This window comes from Phocoena sinus, chromosome 15 (assembly GCF_008692025.1).
Source record: "Phocoena sinus isolate mPhoSin1 chromosome 15, mPhoSin1.pri, whole genome shotgun sequence".
In the NCBI taxonomy this organism is placed as follows: domain Eukaryota; kingdom Metazoa; phylum Chordata; class Mammalia; order Artiodactyla; family Phocoenidae; genus Phocoena; species Phocoena sinus.
The window spans coordinates 66761866-66778166 of NC_045777.1; the positions used below are offsets into that span (position 1 = coordinate 66761866).

The 16301-nt window shown below is 40.0% G+C and overlaps 1 protein-coding gene across 3 annotated transcripts in view; it reads left to right on the top strand.

Moving 5' to 3' along the window:
• The window catches only part of METTL9 (methyltransferase like 9), a 46698-nt gene that overhangs the window by 10784 nt on the left and 19613 nt on the right, over positions 1-16301 (top strand). For all 3 annotated transcript variants that reach the window (XM_032604932.1, XM_032604931.1, XM_032604929.1), the window contains exons 2-4: positions 2557-2747; positions 7424-7633; positions 13274-13458. In XM_032604932.1, the coding sequence (XP_032460823.1) occupies positions 2557-2747; positions 7424-7633; positions 13274-13458 (586 nt within the window). The remainder of the gene's footprint in view (positions 1-2556; positions 2748-7423; positions 7634-13273; positions 13459-16301) is intronic.

Sequence of the window (16301 nt, forward strand, 5' to 3'; positions counted from 1 at the left end):
TTCATCACTCGATACAGAAACCCCATATTCATTAGCAGACACTCCCCATTGCCTCCTCTCCCCAAACCCTTGGTAACCGTGATCTACTTTCTACTTTCTGTCTCTGGACCTGCCTGTTCTGGACAATTCATGTAAATGAAATCATGTAATTTGTGGCCTTTTGTGACTGGTGTATTTCACTTAGCATAATATTCATAGTTCATGTTGTCTCATGAATCAGTACCTCATTCCTTCTTATGGCTGAAATAATATTCCGTTGTATGGATCAATCACATGTTGTTTATCCATTCGTCAGTTGATGGACATTGGGGCTGTTTCCACTTTTTGGTAGTTACGAATAATGCTGCTATGGGGTTGACATTAGTATCATACAGACGGTCAGGAGGAACATGGAATTCAACCTTCATCTTTAAAGAGAAGGGCATTACTCCTTTTTATTCTGTAGCACATTCTTTTCAGTAAGCATTTTCTTTTCTGAAAGATTTGTATGGCAGTAAAGGTTCAACCACATGTGTTAATGTTGATGAATCGAGAGAAATGCTGTTAAAAACTTGAGTTTTGGGGAGCACTTGAAAGCATTATTTGCAGTTAATGGTGCCAATTCTCGCTTAGTTCTGGAAGTCAGAGTCTGTTATTGTTCTGGTTGTCCATTTACAAGTGGATGCCAAAGAATTCTTAGCTCCTCTGTTCCACTTGAATGACTTCTTGTCCACGTTAATAGAATGTACCTGATTGCCTATTACCAAGGTGATGGCTCTCATCTTGATTAGTCATTTCAGAGAATTAAGAGAAAATAAAAGTTAGAATGGCCTCAGTATTACAGAGTTCAGAATGTGAACCAGGAGGTCAGGCATATAATAAAAAATGGTTTATGACCTGCACTGGGGCATAACTTCAGGCACAATGGGTGTTAAGAATTAGTTAATGATTAAGCATGAACGTTTTCAGACCAAGGAAAAAAGTGTAGGCAGTGAATGTAAGAAGCTTCAAAGCTTATCATGTAGAGTGGGAAAAATAAAAATAGTATCAAGCTGAAGCAGTTTTGGTAAAAGTGTTAAATGGTAAATTAACACACATCAGTCAACAATTGGAAAGATTTGGTTTATCAAGTCAGGGCACAGAGTTCGTAAAAAGATTAGTTAATCTTTGAAATCTTAATGTGCCTGTCTGCTTCTTTGTATTGGTTTATAACTGGTTCCTTTCAATGTTAGTGTCGGGAATATTACCCAAGATTTCATTCAATGTTTAGCAAGCTTAGGATGACTGTAAGATTGGTCCATCAATTGTGCAAGCAGTTACAGGGCACCTACTGCTGATGAATGGTCGTGTTTGTCAGGGGGAAGCAGGTTACTTTTGGCTACTCATTGGGAGAGATTGATTGTTTCTTAGTGGATAACAGATTAATAGTAACTGGTCTACTCTGCAGTTTCATCATGGTACTTAATGGACTTACTTTTATTTATCAGGCCATGTCAGAGGACTTTATCTCATGGCTATTATTATTACAGCAGTCTCATGTGTCCGGTCCTATATTGAGGATTGGCCTGCATTAACTTGCTTAATCCTCTAAATAACTTACCAGGATAGATAGAAACCAGTGACATCTCTAGTCTACAGATGAATTTACAGCGGCTCAGAGATTAAGTGACTTGTGTGAGCTCATACACAGGAATGGCTGAGCCAGGACTTGAAGATGAGCTCACTCTACAGGCTGCTTACCCCCTTCTCTGGTATACTAACGCTAGATGAAAATGGGACACATTTATTACGGAAGATTACATTTCATCCACAGTTGAGGTTCTTGAATTTTGTTCTAAAAGTGTGTTCTGGTTAGAGCCTATTCCTAGAAATCTGGTTCTTAGCATGTTATTACTTTGTCTTCTCATTGGTTGCATGTGACCTTAAGTAACTTCTTAATCTTTCTCAAGCATACTTGGCTCCTGTCTAGTAGAATGTTATATGACCTGGTAAAGCGCACCTCAGTGTTCCTAAAGGTCCCTATTTAGCCCACAAGAAGAAGCACAGCTTAATCTGGTCACTGGAATATTAAATTCTGCTGTTCCTCCTCCGCTTACTTGATTTGTCTGGTGGTTTCGAGTTAAATCATTGCATTGAGTGACTGTTTTCTTATCTAAAAACAAGGTTAATGTTGGTAGTTATTGCCTTATGTTGAATCCCAGTGAAGGAGAGGCCAACAGTTTTCCTAATCTTGGGGTACAGGGGGATATAGTGACAGAGTTTTGGGCCAGGAGTCGGAGCACTTGGACGGTGGCCTGGCTCTGTCACTTACTGAGCTGCATGACCCGGAAGCCTCTTCACCCTTCCCCCACTCTCTCTGCGTACCCTGAAGGTAATGAGAATTAAGCCAGAAATTATGTATGAGGAAATACTTTATACCTTTTAGGTCATATAAGAGATGATGATTATTCTTAAAGTGCCATGAGATTATAACATTTGGAAATCTTAGATTTAATTTAGTCTTCTATTTTTTGTTTTTGGACTTCTTAGATGACGCTTCAGTTGTATGTTTTCATTTTTTTTCTTCTTTCTTTTTAGTGGTATGCGTGCAACAGAGAGAAATTATGTGAATCACTCCAGGCTGTCTTTGTTCAGAGTTACCTTGATCAAGGAACACAGATCTTCTTAAACAACAGCATTGAGAAATCGGGCTGGCTGTTTATCCAGTTATATCACTCTTTTGTGTCGTCTGTTTTTAGCCTGTTTATGTCTAGAACATCTATCAATGGGTAAGTGAATCTTGGATACTTTTTTCTTTATCCTTAGGTCTAAAAAAAGAAAAGGAAAACGAAAAGTTACCTTGTTGAGATGTTGACCACCTCTACAGCTACAACACTTCTAGTCAGAATCCTTGGCACAGTGTCTCAGCCGCTGCAATTATGCTTTTAAAATTCACTGTAACTTGATCTTGATAAACAGCCTCATTGGTCTGTATTTCTGTGATGGGAATCACAGTGCTTCCCACTTTGATGTGCACAGGAATCACCTGGGTATCTGGTTAAAAGGCAGATTCTGAGTCAGTAGGTCTGGGGTGGGACCAGAGATTTTGCATTTTTAACATGTTCCAGGTGATGCCTATGCTGATCTATTAGAGAGGAGCAAGATGGTTGGAACCAGGCCCTTAACACAGGCTGAAAAGTAAGACCTTTGCCTTAAGCACACTTCCCAGGAGCAAGTTTTTTTGGGAAGGATCTAATTCAGCCCAGCAGTGGATGGTGGCTTGTTCGAGTGAAGGGTTCTCCATCTGTTCTTTCTTTCTTTCTTTTTTAAAATATTTATTTATTTATTTGGTTGTGCTGGGTCTTAGTTGCGGCAGGCGGGCTCCTTAGTTGTGGCACATGGGCTTCTTAGTTGTAGCATGTGGGCTCTTAGTTGCGGCATGCATGTGGGATCTGGTTCCCTGACCAGGGATCGAACCCAGGCCCCCTGCATTGGGAGTGTGGAGTCTTAACCATTGTGCCACCAGGGAAGTCCCTCCATCTATTCTTACATATTGTTTAGACTCACCAGAATTTTGTAAACATTGTGGAATTCTCTATCCCTAGAGTGGTTCTCTCATATAAGTCTATGGAAGAAACTTTAGGAATATTTTTATCCTTTCTTGGCCAAATTTTCAGACACCGCAAAGCCTAAGAATCCAGAACTCCAAAGAGAAAAGCAGCGGGGCTCAGTGCTTGAAAAGCCTGTTGGACCACTTGAAGCCACTGGCTGGGCCCACTTTTTCTTCCCTTGAGGTTTGGAGCCAGCTTCTACTGAATGTCTGGATCCCCAGTCTATCATCTGGTCCTTAAATATGTTTTCAGGAACCATGTGCCGTTTCTCAAGATTTCTTCATTGTTTATATGAAATTGCCTTAAATTTGCTTTAGCAAACAGTTGTTATTTTTGTATTGGTAGTTGAGTTTAAACAACTTGATCTGACATTTTGTTTCTAAAATTCACAGCATTGTATTTCTGTTCTGTACCATTTGTTTTTTCGCTGGGAAAGCAGACAAGTCACCGCAGCAGTGATTTTTAACCTTTTTGGGGCCCTGTACCTCTTTGAAAGTGATATAAAGTAGAAATTCTCTCTTCAAATAGTCCTTACATTCAGCATTTTGCATATAATTTAGGGAGATTTCAAACTCTAAACCGCTTCCCCCTACCTCTACCCTGTTCACCCCTGGTTAAAATTCTCTGCTCTGGGATTTCACAATTTGGTCAAAGGGGCAATAAGATTAATAAATCCGTTTTGGCTTATCTTATCCACAGCTCTTCTGCTTTTCTTTTTTAAATAACCCTCATCCCCACCCCTTCATCCCCCCTTGGCACCCTTCTCCCCCAACAAAACAAAAACATCTCTTGCCCTGTGTCCTATTCTCAGCTGGAAGCTTAACTTTGAGCCCATTGGGAATTTCCGTCTATGGCAATGGAAGCTTATTACCACAAGTGGCTGTCTCTTATAGAAATAATTACTATGGTAACCTTTTTTTAAAGAATATTTATTTATTTTGTTTTTTTTGTGGGTTTTTTTGGCTGCGTTGGGTCTTAGTTGGGGCATGCGGGATCTTTGTTGCAGAATGCGAGATCTTTTCCATGCGGTGCGTGGGCTCTTTGTTGAGGCTTGCGGGCTTCTCTCTAGTTGTGGCGTGAGGGTTTTCTCTCTCTGGTCGTGGCACATGGGCTCCAGAGGCCGTGGGCACTGTAGTTTGTGGCACCCAGGCTCTCACATTAAGGTGTGGGAGCTCAGTAGTTGTGGCTCGTGGGCTTAGTTGCCCCGCGGCATGTGGGATCTTAGTTCCCTGACCAGGGATCGAGCCGTTTCCCCTGCATTGGAAGGCAGATTCTTTACCACCGGACCACCGGGGAAGCCCCTATGGTAACCTTCTTGAATTAAAAAGATAAGGTACTTATCGACGTCCTTTACTGGGAAGGGGAAGACCAAGTAAGGAGAGACTTGATAGCTGTTTTCAGAGTTTATTTTATAAGGAAGATATTTGTAAGGAGGTTTATCTCCTCTGTAGACTCTAAATCTAGAGAGAACTTAGAGAACGTAGGATGGTTTTTTACACACACACACACACACACACACACACACACACCAAAAAAAATACATCGACATCACTAACTTTGGGAGTTAAAGACAAATAAGAGAGCCATACCTCTCGGTGGTATGTGTTTGCTGGAAACCTTGTACTGAGCAAAAGTCAGTGTCTTGGTATTTTAAGTGGGGTAATTCTTCATTGTGTGGGACTGTCCCACACATTGCAGGAAGTCTGACTTTTCTGACCTTGCCCTCTAAGTGACAGTAGCACCCTCAAGTAATTGTGACCACCCAAAACTCTTCCCACCTACTCCCAGGGCTTCCTAGAGACCAAAATTCATCTGGGCTCGATGAATTTAGATTTTTTTTTTCTTTTGGCAGTTTAAATCTTTTTGTGTAGCCTCTGTTGCTCATGATCTTTGGAAATAGGGCAATGCTTCTCTCTCTGGTGCCTTTCAACCTGAGCTCTGACCTCAGATGACCTCTAGCTCTAGAATTTTATGATTATCATGTCAAGGGTCCTTAGACTCCAAAGAGATGGCTAGGGAAGCATGTTATTGTAAAATTGGGAAAGTTTAAGCCATGTAACTGTTTTGCAACTTACTTTTGGTCCTATGGCAAGTTAGCACCAGCATTTGAAACATGTACCACCAAGCCTGTGACCTCTCTTAGCTCTTGTTCTGACTCTGGCTCCCATGTGAAATTTTGTATAGCTATTTCAGGAAGTTCAGCTCCTTTTCTCAGATTTCTTTTTCAGCCTGTTTTCCCACTAGAAGATAGGAACAATTGAGGATTAAAAACAACTTGTCTTTTAGGAGATGTTTTCTCTGGGAGCTAGTTGTATTGGGTGAAAGTCTCTGAGGGTCCCCCCCACCCCATTTTTTAGCATTTCTGTAGGGCAGAAGATTTACTGCAAGTATATTGTTAGATTTGGTTGACCTCTTCTAAGGGAAAGGGGAGGAGGAGTTTGTTATATGAGCTCCATATTTTAATTTTTTCCTGGAACTGGTCTTACCAGGAACACCCAGTTGCACACGTCCTTCCAGTCACTGTGTAACAAACATATTGCACCTTAGGATTATTTCCAGAAAGCAGCAGTATGGTACAGATTTCCCTGCCATTTCCTAGACCAGTGGTTTTCAGGCTTTTCCAGGGTCTGAAGAGGAAGCGCCTCAGGAGCTGCTTCAGGCTGCAGAGAAAGGCCTAGGAGTGGGCTGGCAGCAGCGCTGAGGCTCTCAACCTCATTTCAGCAGCAGTTCTCCTGTTACATTTTACATTGTCCATGAGTAACGTCTGCTTCATTTAAAGAAACGGTTCTGCTGCTTAAAGGAAGTTTGAGAATCCCTGTCCTAGACAGACTGGGATTTGAGAGCTAGAAAGCAAGTTCTAAATAGGGAGTGCATTTTATTTCCCAAGATGATGCTTCCTCAGGACTTGGTTTGATCTGTAGCTGCTTTTAGGAGAGCTCTCTTTGATCTCCATTTTAAGTCCTCTTTTTTCAAAGGCATTACTATGTTTTAGATGTTTTTTAGGATTTTTAGAAATAATAGGACCCAGCCAACTGTATAACATACAAACTGACACAAGTATGAATCTACTTTTTATATGCAGATTAACTGATATCACAAGGACCACTCTTCCTCTTTTCTCTAGTGTCTCTTAAAAATCTAATACCTAGAGCTATTTTTTATACTCATTGTTCAGTTTCATATTCTAAATGGCTTTTTTCCCCATTTGCTTTTTCTGCTTAGTGTTATTGGCTAGTGTTGTGGTCTGATCCTGTTGGCCTGTCATTTTTTTCTATTACTCCTTCCATCTTTCCTTCCTATTTTGACTTAAATTCTTCACATTCATCTTTTTTTTTTTTTCTTTGCGGTACACGGGCCTCTCACAGTTGTGGCCTCTCCCGTCGCGGAGCGCAGGCTCCGGACGCGCAGGCTCAGCGGCCGTGGCTCACGGGCCCAGCCACTCCGCGGCATGTGGGATCTTCCCGGACCGGGGCATGAACCCGTGTCCGCTGCATCGGCAGGCGGACTCTCAACCACTGCACCACCAGGGAGGCCCCACATTCATCTTTTAATTTCTTATATATTTCTTCTTCCCTTCCCACCTTTTATTCCTCTCCTTTCCCCACTCTTTTTGGTATATTGTTTGCAGCCTCAAAGGCAGACGATGATATCTAGAGGTGTTTTCTTATTTTATTAACTTTGCTTTTTAATCATAAATCATATAAAAGATATATATTTTAATCGTATAATCTTATAAAATAAACATTGTGTAAGTTCAGAGGCTGTTGGTGTTGAGTCACTACTTTGTGTGGATGTTGGGTGGAAGTGCTTATCTTGTATAGAGTCATCCATTTTTGTCCTTTTTTCTTTTCCAGGTTGCTAGGAAGAGGCTCAATGTTTGTCTTTTCACCAGATCAGTTTCAGAGACTGCTTAAAATTAATCCAGACTGGAAAACACATAGACTTCTTGATTTAGGTGCTGGAGATGGAGAAGTCACAAAAATAATGAGCCCTCATTTTGAAGAAATTTACGCCACTGAGCTGTCTGAAACTATGATATGGCAGCTTCAGAAGAAGAAATACAGGTATAATTTCTAGACATGGTTTAGAGTATATTTCTTGGTTTTAGATGTATTGCTTCTTGAGATTATATTATTTAAAGAATATAAATCAGAAACAATTTCCATGATGAGGAATTAAAAAAAAATCTTTCCATATTACAGTTGACTCTTGAACAATGCAGGGGTTAATTCACGTATAATTACAGTCAGCCCTCTGTATCTGCAGTTCCTGCACATGTGCGGATTTAACCAACCATGGACTGTGTAGTATTGTAGTATTTACCTTTGAAAAATATGGGCAGTGTATAAGTGGACCCAGGCAGTTCAAACCTGCATTGTTCAAGGGTCAGCTGTACAAGTAAGTGGAAATTGAGAGAGAAATCGTCTTTCCTTGGCAGTGTTCTTCTGAACTAGAGGTTTTGGCACTGTAGGAAGGAAAAGGGTGGGTGAGAGACAGCTTGGAGAAGAGAGATCAGATGTAGGGACTTGTTCCCTAATTTGAATATGGCATTCTCAAATCTCGTTTTTTGTTTGTTTATTTTTTTTAATTAAAAAAAGCTTTTTAAAAATTGTGGTAAAAATATGTAACATAAAATTTACCACTTTAACCGTTTTTAAGTGTACAGTTCAGTAGTATTAAGTATATTTGCATTGTGGTGTAACCATCATCACCATTCATCTCCAGAACCTTTTTATCTTTCCCAACTAAAACTTTGTACCCATTAAACACTGATTCCCCAGTCCTCTGTCCCCCTGGCTCCTGGCAGCCACCATTCCAGTTGCTGTCTTTGCAAATTTGACTATTCTAGGAACCTCAAATAAGAGGAATTGTACAATGCTTGTCCTTTTGTGATGGGCTTATTTCATTGAGCATAATGTCTTTAAGGTTCATCCACGTGGTAGCATATGTCAAAATCTCCTTTCTTTTTAAGGCTGAATAATATTCCATTGTATGTATATGCCACATTTTGTTTATCCATTCATTTGTCGATGGACACTTGGGTTGCTTCTACCTTTTAGCTATTGTTAATAATGCTGCTGTGAACATGGGTGTACAGATATCTGTTTTGAGTCACTGCTTTCCCTTCTTTTGGGTATATACCCGGAAGTGGAATTGCTGGATCAAATGGTAAGTCTGTGTTTAATTTTTTGATGCATTGCCATACCTTTTCCATAGCAGCTGCACCATTTTACGTCCCACTTGCAATGCACAAGTGTTCCAGTTTCTCTACATCTTCACCAATACTTGTTGTTTTCTGTTTTTTTGATAATATCCATTCAAATGGATGTGAAATGTCAAATCTTGGTTTTTAGACCATCTGCTGCTTGAGAGACTTGGGAAGAAGGTTATTCTTAATTCAGTATGGATTCTATTGAATGGGGGAAGACGGTGCTGAGTATGGAATGGGGGAGGTGGAGGTAGAGCCTGCTTCCTTCTCTGATATATTTGAAGCTGGGCTTAGGCTTAGAAAGAAAGGAGAGAATTATGTACTCCCTCACTTTCCTACCCAGCTAAGTTCCTAAGTAGAAGACTATCTTAGGAACAGACTAACCCTAGAGACAGAGCATTAGCATAGCTCTTGGAGCAGGATTAGATTTAAATTTTGGCAAAACATGGTCATTTTTAGCCTGGGGAAGAGAAGACCAAGTAGGAAGGAGGGGAAGGGAAGATTACTGTAAATGGGTATTTAAAGGGATTTATGTGGAAGGAGGCCCACCTACCCTGGGCCATGGCCTTGCTTGTTTGCCTGACATTCAAACCCTTCTGAGACTGAGTGCCCAAAAGGAATTTTCAGTGAGACTTCAGATGTTTGAATTAGTGATTCAATATATGTAGAGTTTACATGTTATGTTACCTGATAAACTTGTACACCATATAAAAAATACTTAGTTATTGGGAATTCCCTGGCAGTCCAGTGCTTAGGACTCAGCACTTTCACTGCTGTGGCCCAGGTTCAGTCCCCGGTCGGGGAACTAAGATTCTGCAAGCTGTGTGGAGCGGCCAAAACAAAACAAAACAACTTATTTTTTTTTTCCCTAATAAATATTTCATATGCCAAAATCTGTTTGCAGTTTGATAGGGAAGTTATACTGGTTGACACTCCCTTCATAATATTATTAGTATGAAATAGAAACGTATTCACAAAAGTGGCAACTTTTGGTACAGTTTGACATTTTAATGGGCAAGCAGTATCTTACTAAGTTTAGGGTTCGCCTGATCCATGATGGCAGGGCAGACTTTTAGCTTCCATGGTTTTTTTTTTGGCTTCTTTTTGGGAGGTAGCTGTTTTCTGTTTCTCTTCAATATCTGGGCTCATGAAAAACTGGCTTTTTAATAAAGGTTCTGGATGTCACTTTTGAAATAAACCCATAAAACAGAAGATGGCCAGGTTTTCCCTCTGTTTTGCCAGGATATTATTGTTTATGCCAGAAAACCTGATTGTAAAATTTAAGGATGTGGCTTTGATTTTTAAAACAAAACAATAAATTTTCTCTACATTGCTGGTATTTTGTTTTTTATTTAGGATTTATCAAAATACTGATTGCTTTGTTACTTCTCTAAGGAAAGTGTATTTTAAATCCCCCTGAAGGTAAACTATTACTTAACTCACTTTCTTGAAAATAATAACCCCCTGAACGGACGCCTTTCTTCTAGGGTTAGAAATGCTGTTTTGAGAGAGCCGTAGACATTTAGGAAGGGATTATACAATTACTTCTTGATTGTGTGTACTAATGAACGGTTCCACAATTCAAATGACAATAAATAAAAACTTTTGTTTGGCAGGAAGAAAATTTTGGCAGCATGGTTACCTTCCTTAGTCTGCTTTACCAAAAGTTAACGTGAAAATTTGTTGACATGATCTGAATGGTGGTTTGTAGATAGTGGAGGAAACAAGTGTGTGGCAAGATGCGGACTGGCAATGTGGACGGGTTTGGAATTAAGTCCGCACGGGCAGTTCACGTGTGGGTAGTTCAGAAGGAGTTGCGTATACATTTTTGACACCAGAGAACAAAGATCTTTAATGTAAATTTGAAAGATGCTTGACTTTAATCCATTATCTATAGGTTATCTTGATCTATAGGGATCTTTCTTGAAAAGAAAAGAAAATATTGTGGTTAATTCTATTTCTCGTGTTCATATCCTCTTTTCTTTTTTAACAAAAAGATACTGGAGACTGAAGGGATGGCCATTCACTCTCAACCCACCACCCTGGAAGCATTTATTCAAGGACTGATTGTTAGGTTCTTTCTCACCTTATATGGAGAGAGCAGGTTCATTGACCTGAATAACATACTAGGAGAGTTTCCAAGTTGTAATTTCTACTCTGCTAGAGATTTACAGTGTGACCTTGGACAAGTCACTTCTTTCATTTTTCTCATAAGAAGAGGAAGATTCTAACAACTTGTTAGGATTCCTGGGCTAATATGCAGTTTGAGTGGGGCTGATAAATATGTCTTCATCAGTGGAACTGAGTTTACAAGTAGAAATCACAAAACAGAAGTAAAGATGAAGTTGGACCTCTATAGGTATAGTTTTAACTGTCCCAGTATTAAGGCTATAATTTTCTGTTATGAGCATGTGTTTCTGTCTTTCAAAATTACCAACATGGAAACTACCTATCCTCAAATAATTCTGAGATGGATTTAGTTAGATTATTCTAGATATTTTTAAAAATAAAATTTATTGGGTCTTCGCTGATGCGCGCAGCCCCTCTCCAGTTGTGGTGAGCAGGGGCCCCTCCTCGTTGTGGTGTGCTGGCCTCTCATTGCAGTGGTTTCTCCCGTTGCGGAGCACGGGCTCGAGGTGCTTGGGCTTCAGTAGTTGTGCCTCGCCGGCTCCAGAGCGCAGGCCCAGCAGCCGTGACGCACGGGCCCAGCTGCTCTGCGGCATGTGGGATCTTCCTGGACCAGGGCTCAAACCCATGTCCCCTGCATTGGCAGGCGGATTCTTAACCACTGCACCACAAGGGAAGCCCACATTATTCTAGATTAAAACATGCTGATGATGTTGGGTTCTGCTTCATTTTAGATCAGGCCTAATTTTTTTTTTTTGGTTTTTTAAATCAAATATGTAATTTGTCTTTTGCAAATTTATGAATTTAAATTGGCTGCTTGGCTAAGGTATTAATATATAAATAGTCTTTCTTTTTAATTGTTCATTTCTGCTTTTAAAATGGGAATTGATGACATTTTTATCCTGAAAGTAGAGTCTTCTCTCTAGTTTAAATGAGCTAAATACAGCTCCTAAAATCATCATTGCAGTCACAGTTTCGATACAACAAAGTGATTTTGGAGCTCTAATGCCCTAATTTCAAGCAACAAAGAAATCTGACTAGCTCCTTGAAGTTTGTCAGTTTTGCTCTGGAGGAGGCTTTAGTTTTTAAAAACATCTGGATTGAGGGATTCCCTGGTGGCGCAGTGGTTGAGAGTCCGCCTGCCGATGCAGGGGATGTGGGTTTGTGCCCTGGCCTGGAAGGAAGATCCCACATGCCGCGTGAGCGGCTGGGCCCATGAGCCATGGCCGCTGAGCCTGCGCGTCCGGAGCCTGTGCTCCGCAACGGGAGAGGCCACAACAGTGAGAGGCCCGCATACCGCAAAAAATATAAATAAATAAAATTAAAAAATAAAAAAAATCTAGATTGAAAAGAAGATGCACCTGAGCAGTTAGTGTTTCTTTTTATTCGGCTATACAAAAATGCTCTGAAATGTCATTATACTATGAGTTTTCCTAAACAGTCCTCATTATGCTTCTAGAATTTTTTAAGATATCTCTGTTTGCTGAGCGTGATCAAAGACTTGTTTACCAAAGGTCCTTTTTCCTGTTTCCTTTTCCTCCTGCCTCTATCATAACATGCCTCACCTTCCACATTCTGATTGGTATAACCAAGCAGGAGTGAGTAATTTATAGAATTGCCTTAATGGTGTGGCTAACAAAGCCTCTTGATATAAGGTCTCCTCCTCTCTGTGAGTAAAACATTGTAAAGGACTAGAAATGTTCTTAGGGCGAGAGAAGACAGGGAGGAGAGAGAGGGAGGGAGAGACTGTGTGTTCATGAGATACTGAGGGCTGAGAGTGGTGTGTTAACTATGTTTTTCGCTTACTGTTTTAATAGGATGTCCTGTGCTTTATCTTTTTCTATATAGTTATTTAGATATGAAGATTCTAGAATATGAAATAGTATCTCTCTCCTGGGAATAGAGATGTGCTCAAAAGACATAAATGGAAATTATCTTATACCACTCCTAGCCATTCTTAAAAATAGGAGGGACCCTAGGAATAGAAAACATGAATATATGATGTATTCTACGATTACATTCCAGTGAATGTAAAAGTAGGATTCTTTGTTCATTAACTGATGTTCAAGAATTGGATGCCCCAATTTCATAACCATTTTTATCATCTTATATCTTCATACTTATTAAACATACTAGTTCTTATAAAGGAAATTTTGCATGTTTTGAGATTTGGGAATAGGAGAATTGCTAAATTTAAAGAAATATGGTTGTTTACTTTTGTATGGCCATTTTATTATTGCAAATATAAATTATAAATGAAGATTTTTGAACTTACTTTGATTTAGAAGACAAAATTAAAGTCTTTACTGGCATCTAAGTATTTTTAAAGATGTCTTTAAGAGGGTTTGTATCTTTCTGATTTTTCCAGAGTACTTGGTATAAATGAATGGCAGAATACAGGGTTCCAGTATGATGTCATCAGCTGCTTGAATTTGCTGGACCGCTGTGATCAGCCCCTGACTTTGTTAAAAGATATCAGAAGTGTCTTGGAGCCAACTAGAGGCAGGGTCATCCTTGCTCTGGTCTTACCTTTTCATCCCTATGTGGAAAACGGTAAGTGTGGTCACCCACTTACCAGCCTGTTATCCAGAATTGGTGCTTATTGGTATTTGTGATTCTGTGCTGTGCACAATTAGACATGGACTGGTATTTCTCAGAATAGCCTAGAATTTAACAGAGTACAGTTAACCCATGTAAAATACCACCTTGGTTAATGTTTGTCTTAATGTGGATTTTATAGAACTCTAGTACTCCCTTTGCAGTGGTAAGAATTAATACTCAGATGGATCTGCCTGCTCAAGATTGAAAGCCTAAAATGCTTTTAAATGGAGCCTTAACCACTAATTTATTAGCTTATGAGCTGAGTCGAGCAATAGATGATGCCTTTTAATCTACCTGAATATACGTGCCAAATGTTACAGCTGTTTCATATTTTACATCTCTTGTCCCAGACTCTTAATAATGATAAATGCTGTTGTTATCCATTTTTTCCTTTTGAAGATCATTTGTGTCCCCGCATGTATCATTTCTTTGACGTTTGGTTTTTTGATTGCATGGTCTTGCTCTTCAGCACCACTGAATGAAGAATATCTCAGAAGAAATGGTTTGATTTCGTATTGCTTCACATTTACTTTTGGCCAGAGACATTCATTCATACTTGGTTTTCGCTTATGTGGTTTGCATTTTAGATCATGTTGAAAGTTATGACTTTAAACCTCTTTTGAATTTTCGTAAGTTATTGTACAGTAATGTAAAAATTATTTATTATATAAGTAATACATGTTAATATTTTTAAGTCTTTTTCTCTCTCACTGCCTTGTTCAGCTTTGTGTTCAAAAACTGTAAGAGCTTGTAGACATTTTTAAGAAATCCATAGTATTTTGTAAGCATCGTAGTTAGCAAATACCTGTGAAAATCTGTGTCTTGAGGAATAACACTGAAGTTTGCTCATAACTGTGGATTTGTGTTGCCATTCACTTGCTCCTTCTTTTCTTCTTATTTTTTCTCCCTCAGGTCTTAGTCCCTTCTGATTTCATGCTTGTCTTAACATTTGCTGAATGGTTTTAGGTTTGTGTTGATGGTGGGGAAAATGGAGAATTCTTTTTTTTTTTTTTTTTTTTTTTTTGCGGTACGCGGGCCTCTCACTGTTGCGGAGCACAGGCTCCGGACGCGCAAGCTCAGCCGCTCCGCGGCATGTGGGATCCTCCCAGACCGGGGCACGAACCCGTGTCCCCTGCATCAGCAGGCAGGCTCTCAACCACTGCGCCACCAGGGAAGCCCGAGAATTCTTTAGACATAGGAGGGTGGGAAGGAGAATAGATAGACTAGATGTCCCCTCCCCCATCTAACTTCTCCATTCCTGTGTTGAATCCTTTTGTCATGGTAAAGAAAAAAACTGCTTTAATGTGTGAGTGCCCATATAGCGCATATACGTGTTGTATAGGGGAAAACCTGGTAAATGTTGTCCTTGATAATTTAGCAGCCTGACCTTGTTTCAGTGCTGTTCCCTGTGTAACTAAACTTCGGCTCTATCTCACTGCATTGCAGTCACTAGTCATCAGGTTGTAAGGTCCAGGCTTCCTGTGTCCTGTTGGGCAACCACGAGATGGAACTTTAATGCTACTTCCTGACATAGCAGGAGGTGGAAGAGCAAGGGAAAAAACATCAATCTAACCATGAATTTTATTTCCTTGTGGTTTTTTTTTTTTTTTGCTGTACACGGGCCTCTCACTGTTGTGGCCTCTCCCGTTGTGGAGCAAAGGCTCTGGACGCACAGGCTCAGCGGCCATGGCTCACGGGCCCAGCCGCTCCACGGCATGTGGGATCTTCCCGGACCGGGGCACGAACCCGTGTCCCCTGCATCGGCAGGCGGACTCTCAACCACTGCGCCACCAGGGAAGCCCTCCTTGTGTTTCTGACACTAAAAATTGAAAAGAAGTTAAACTGGACAAGAGGGCAGTCTCTAGTAAGGCCTGAAAACAAGCTCCTTGATTGTGGTTACACAGTTGCCTGTTGAATCCAAGGAGTCTGGTGTGTGATACACAGCAAACTGAGCAGTGGAGCCTTGTTGCTGTGGGTGACCTTTAGTGACCTATAAGTTTTGTAGACTGCTTGTGGCACTCTATTATTGCTTCCTTTCTCTAAGTCACTAATTAGATCCTGATGATTTCCATGTGACACTGTGTGAAGACCCAGGAGGTGCAAAGTGATCTTGCTGTGAGTTCATGTATATGGGGCTGGTTTAAGGATATGTGAGTGTACTTTTCACGCTTGGCTCAATTTATTTTTTAACAAAAGCAGTTATAGATGAAATGATTACTTGTGTGATTTTTTTTGATTTGTCTTGAAGTTGAACCACAGCAATTTTGTTGCTTAGGTTAATTTAGGGAAAAAAAATGCAAAATGTATCTTTGTAATTTCAGTTTGTTTGGTTTGCTGACCCAATTCTGGTTGGGGGTTATTAAACCTAGTGAGAATTGTCTTAAGCATCAAAAAGGGGCAAAGTATGTAATCAAGAAAAGGAGACTTATTTTGCAAAAATGAAAATTTAGTGATGTTTAATTTTTCAAAATTGTAATTTTTATGAAAAGGTAATTCATGGTCAAAAAGAGTTCAAGCAGCTTGCAACAGTATAAAAGGAGGTTTCTTATCCACTCGTTACACAATCTTGTTCAGGTTTCTTGAATAGTTTTCTAAAGATAGTCTATCCAAATATGTGTGAACATGAAATAGTTGATTCTATAATTAAAGCCCATTATAAGTAGTTTCATTGCCCTTTTCCTCTTAAGTATGTCTAGGAAATTATTCCTTACTAGTGCGTAAGTATCTACATCCTTGTCTACATGTAAGCAGTGGTGTGCTGGAGCTGGTTTTACTGGCTCAGGAGAGCTGATTGT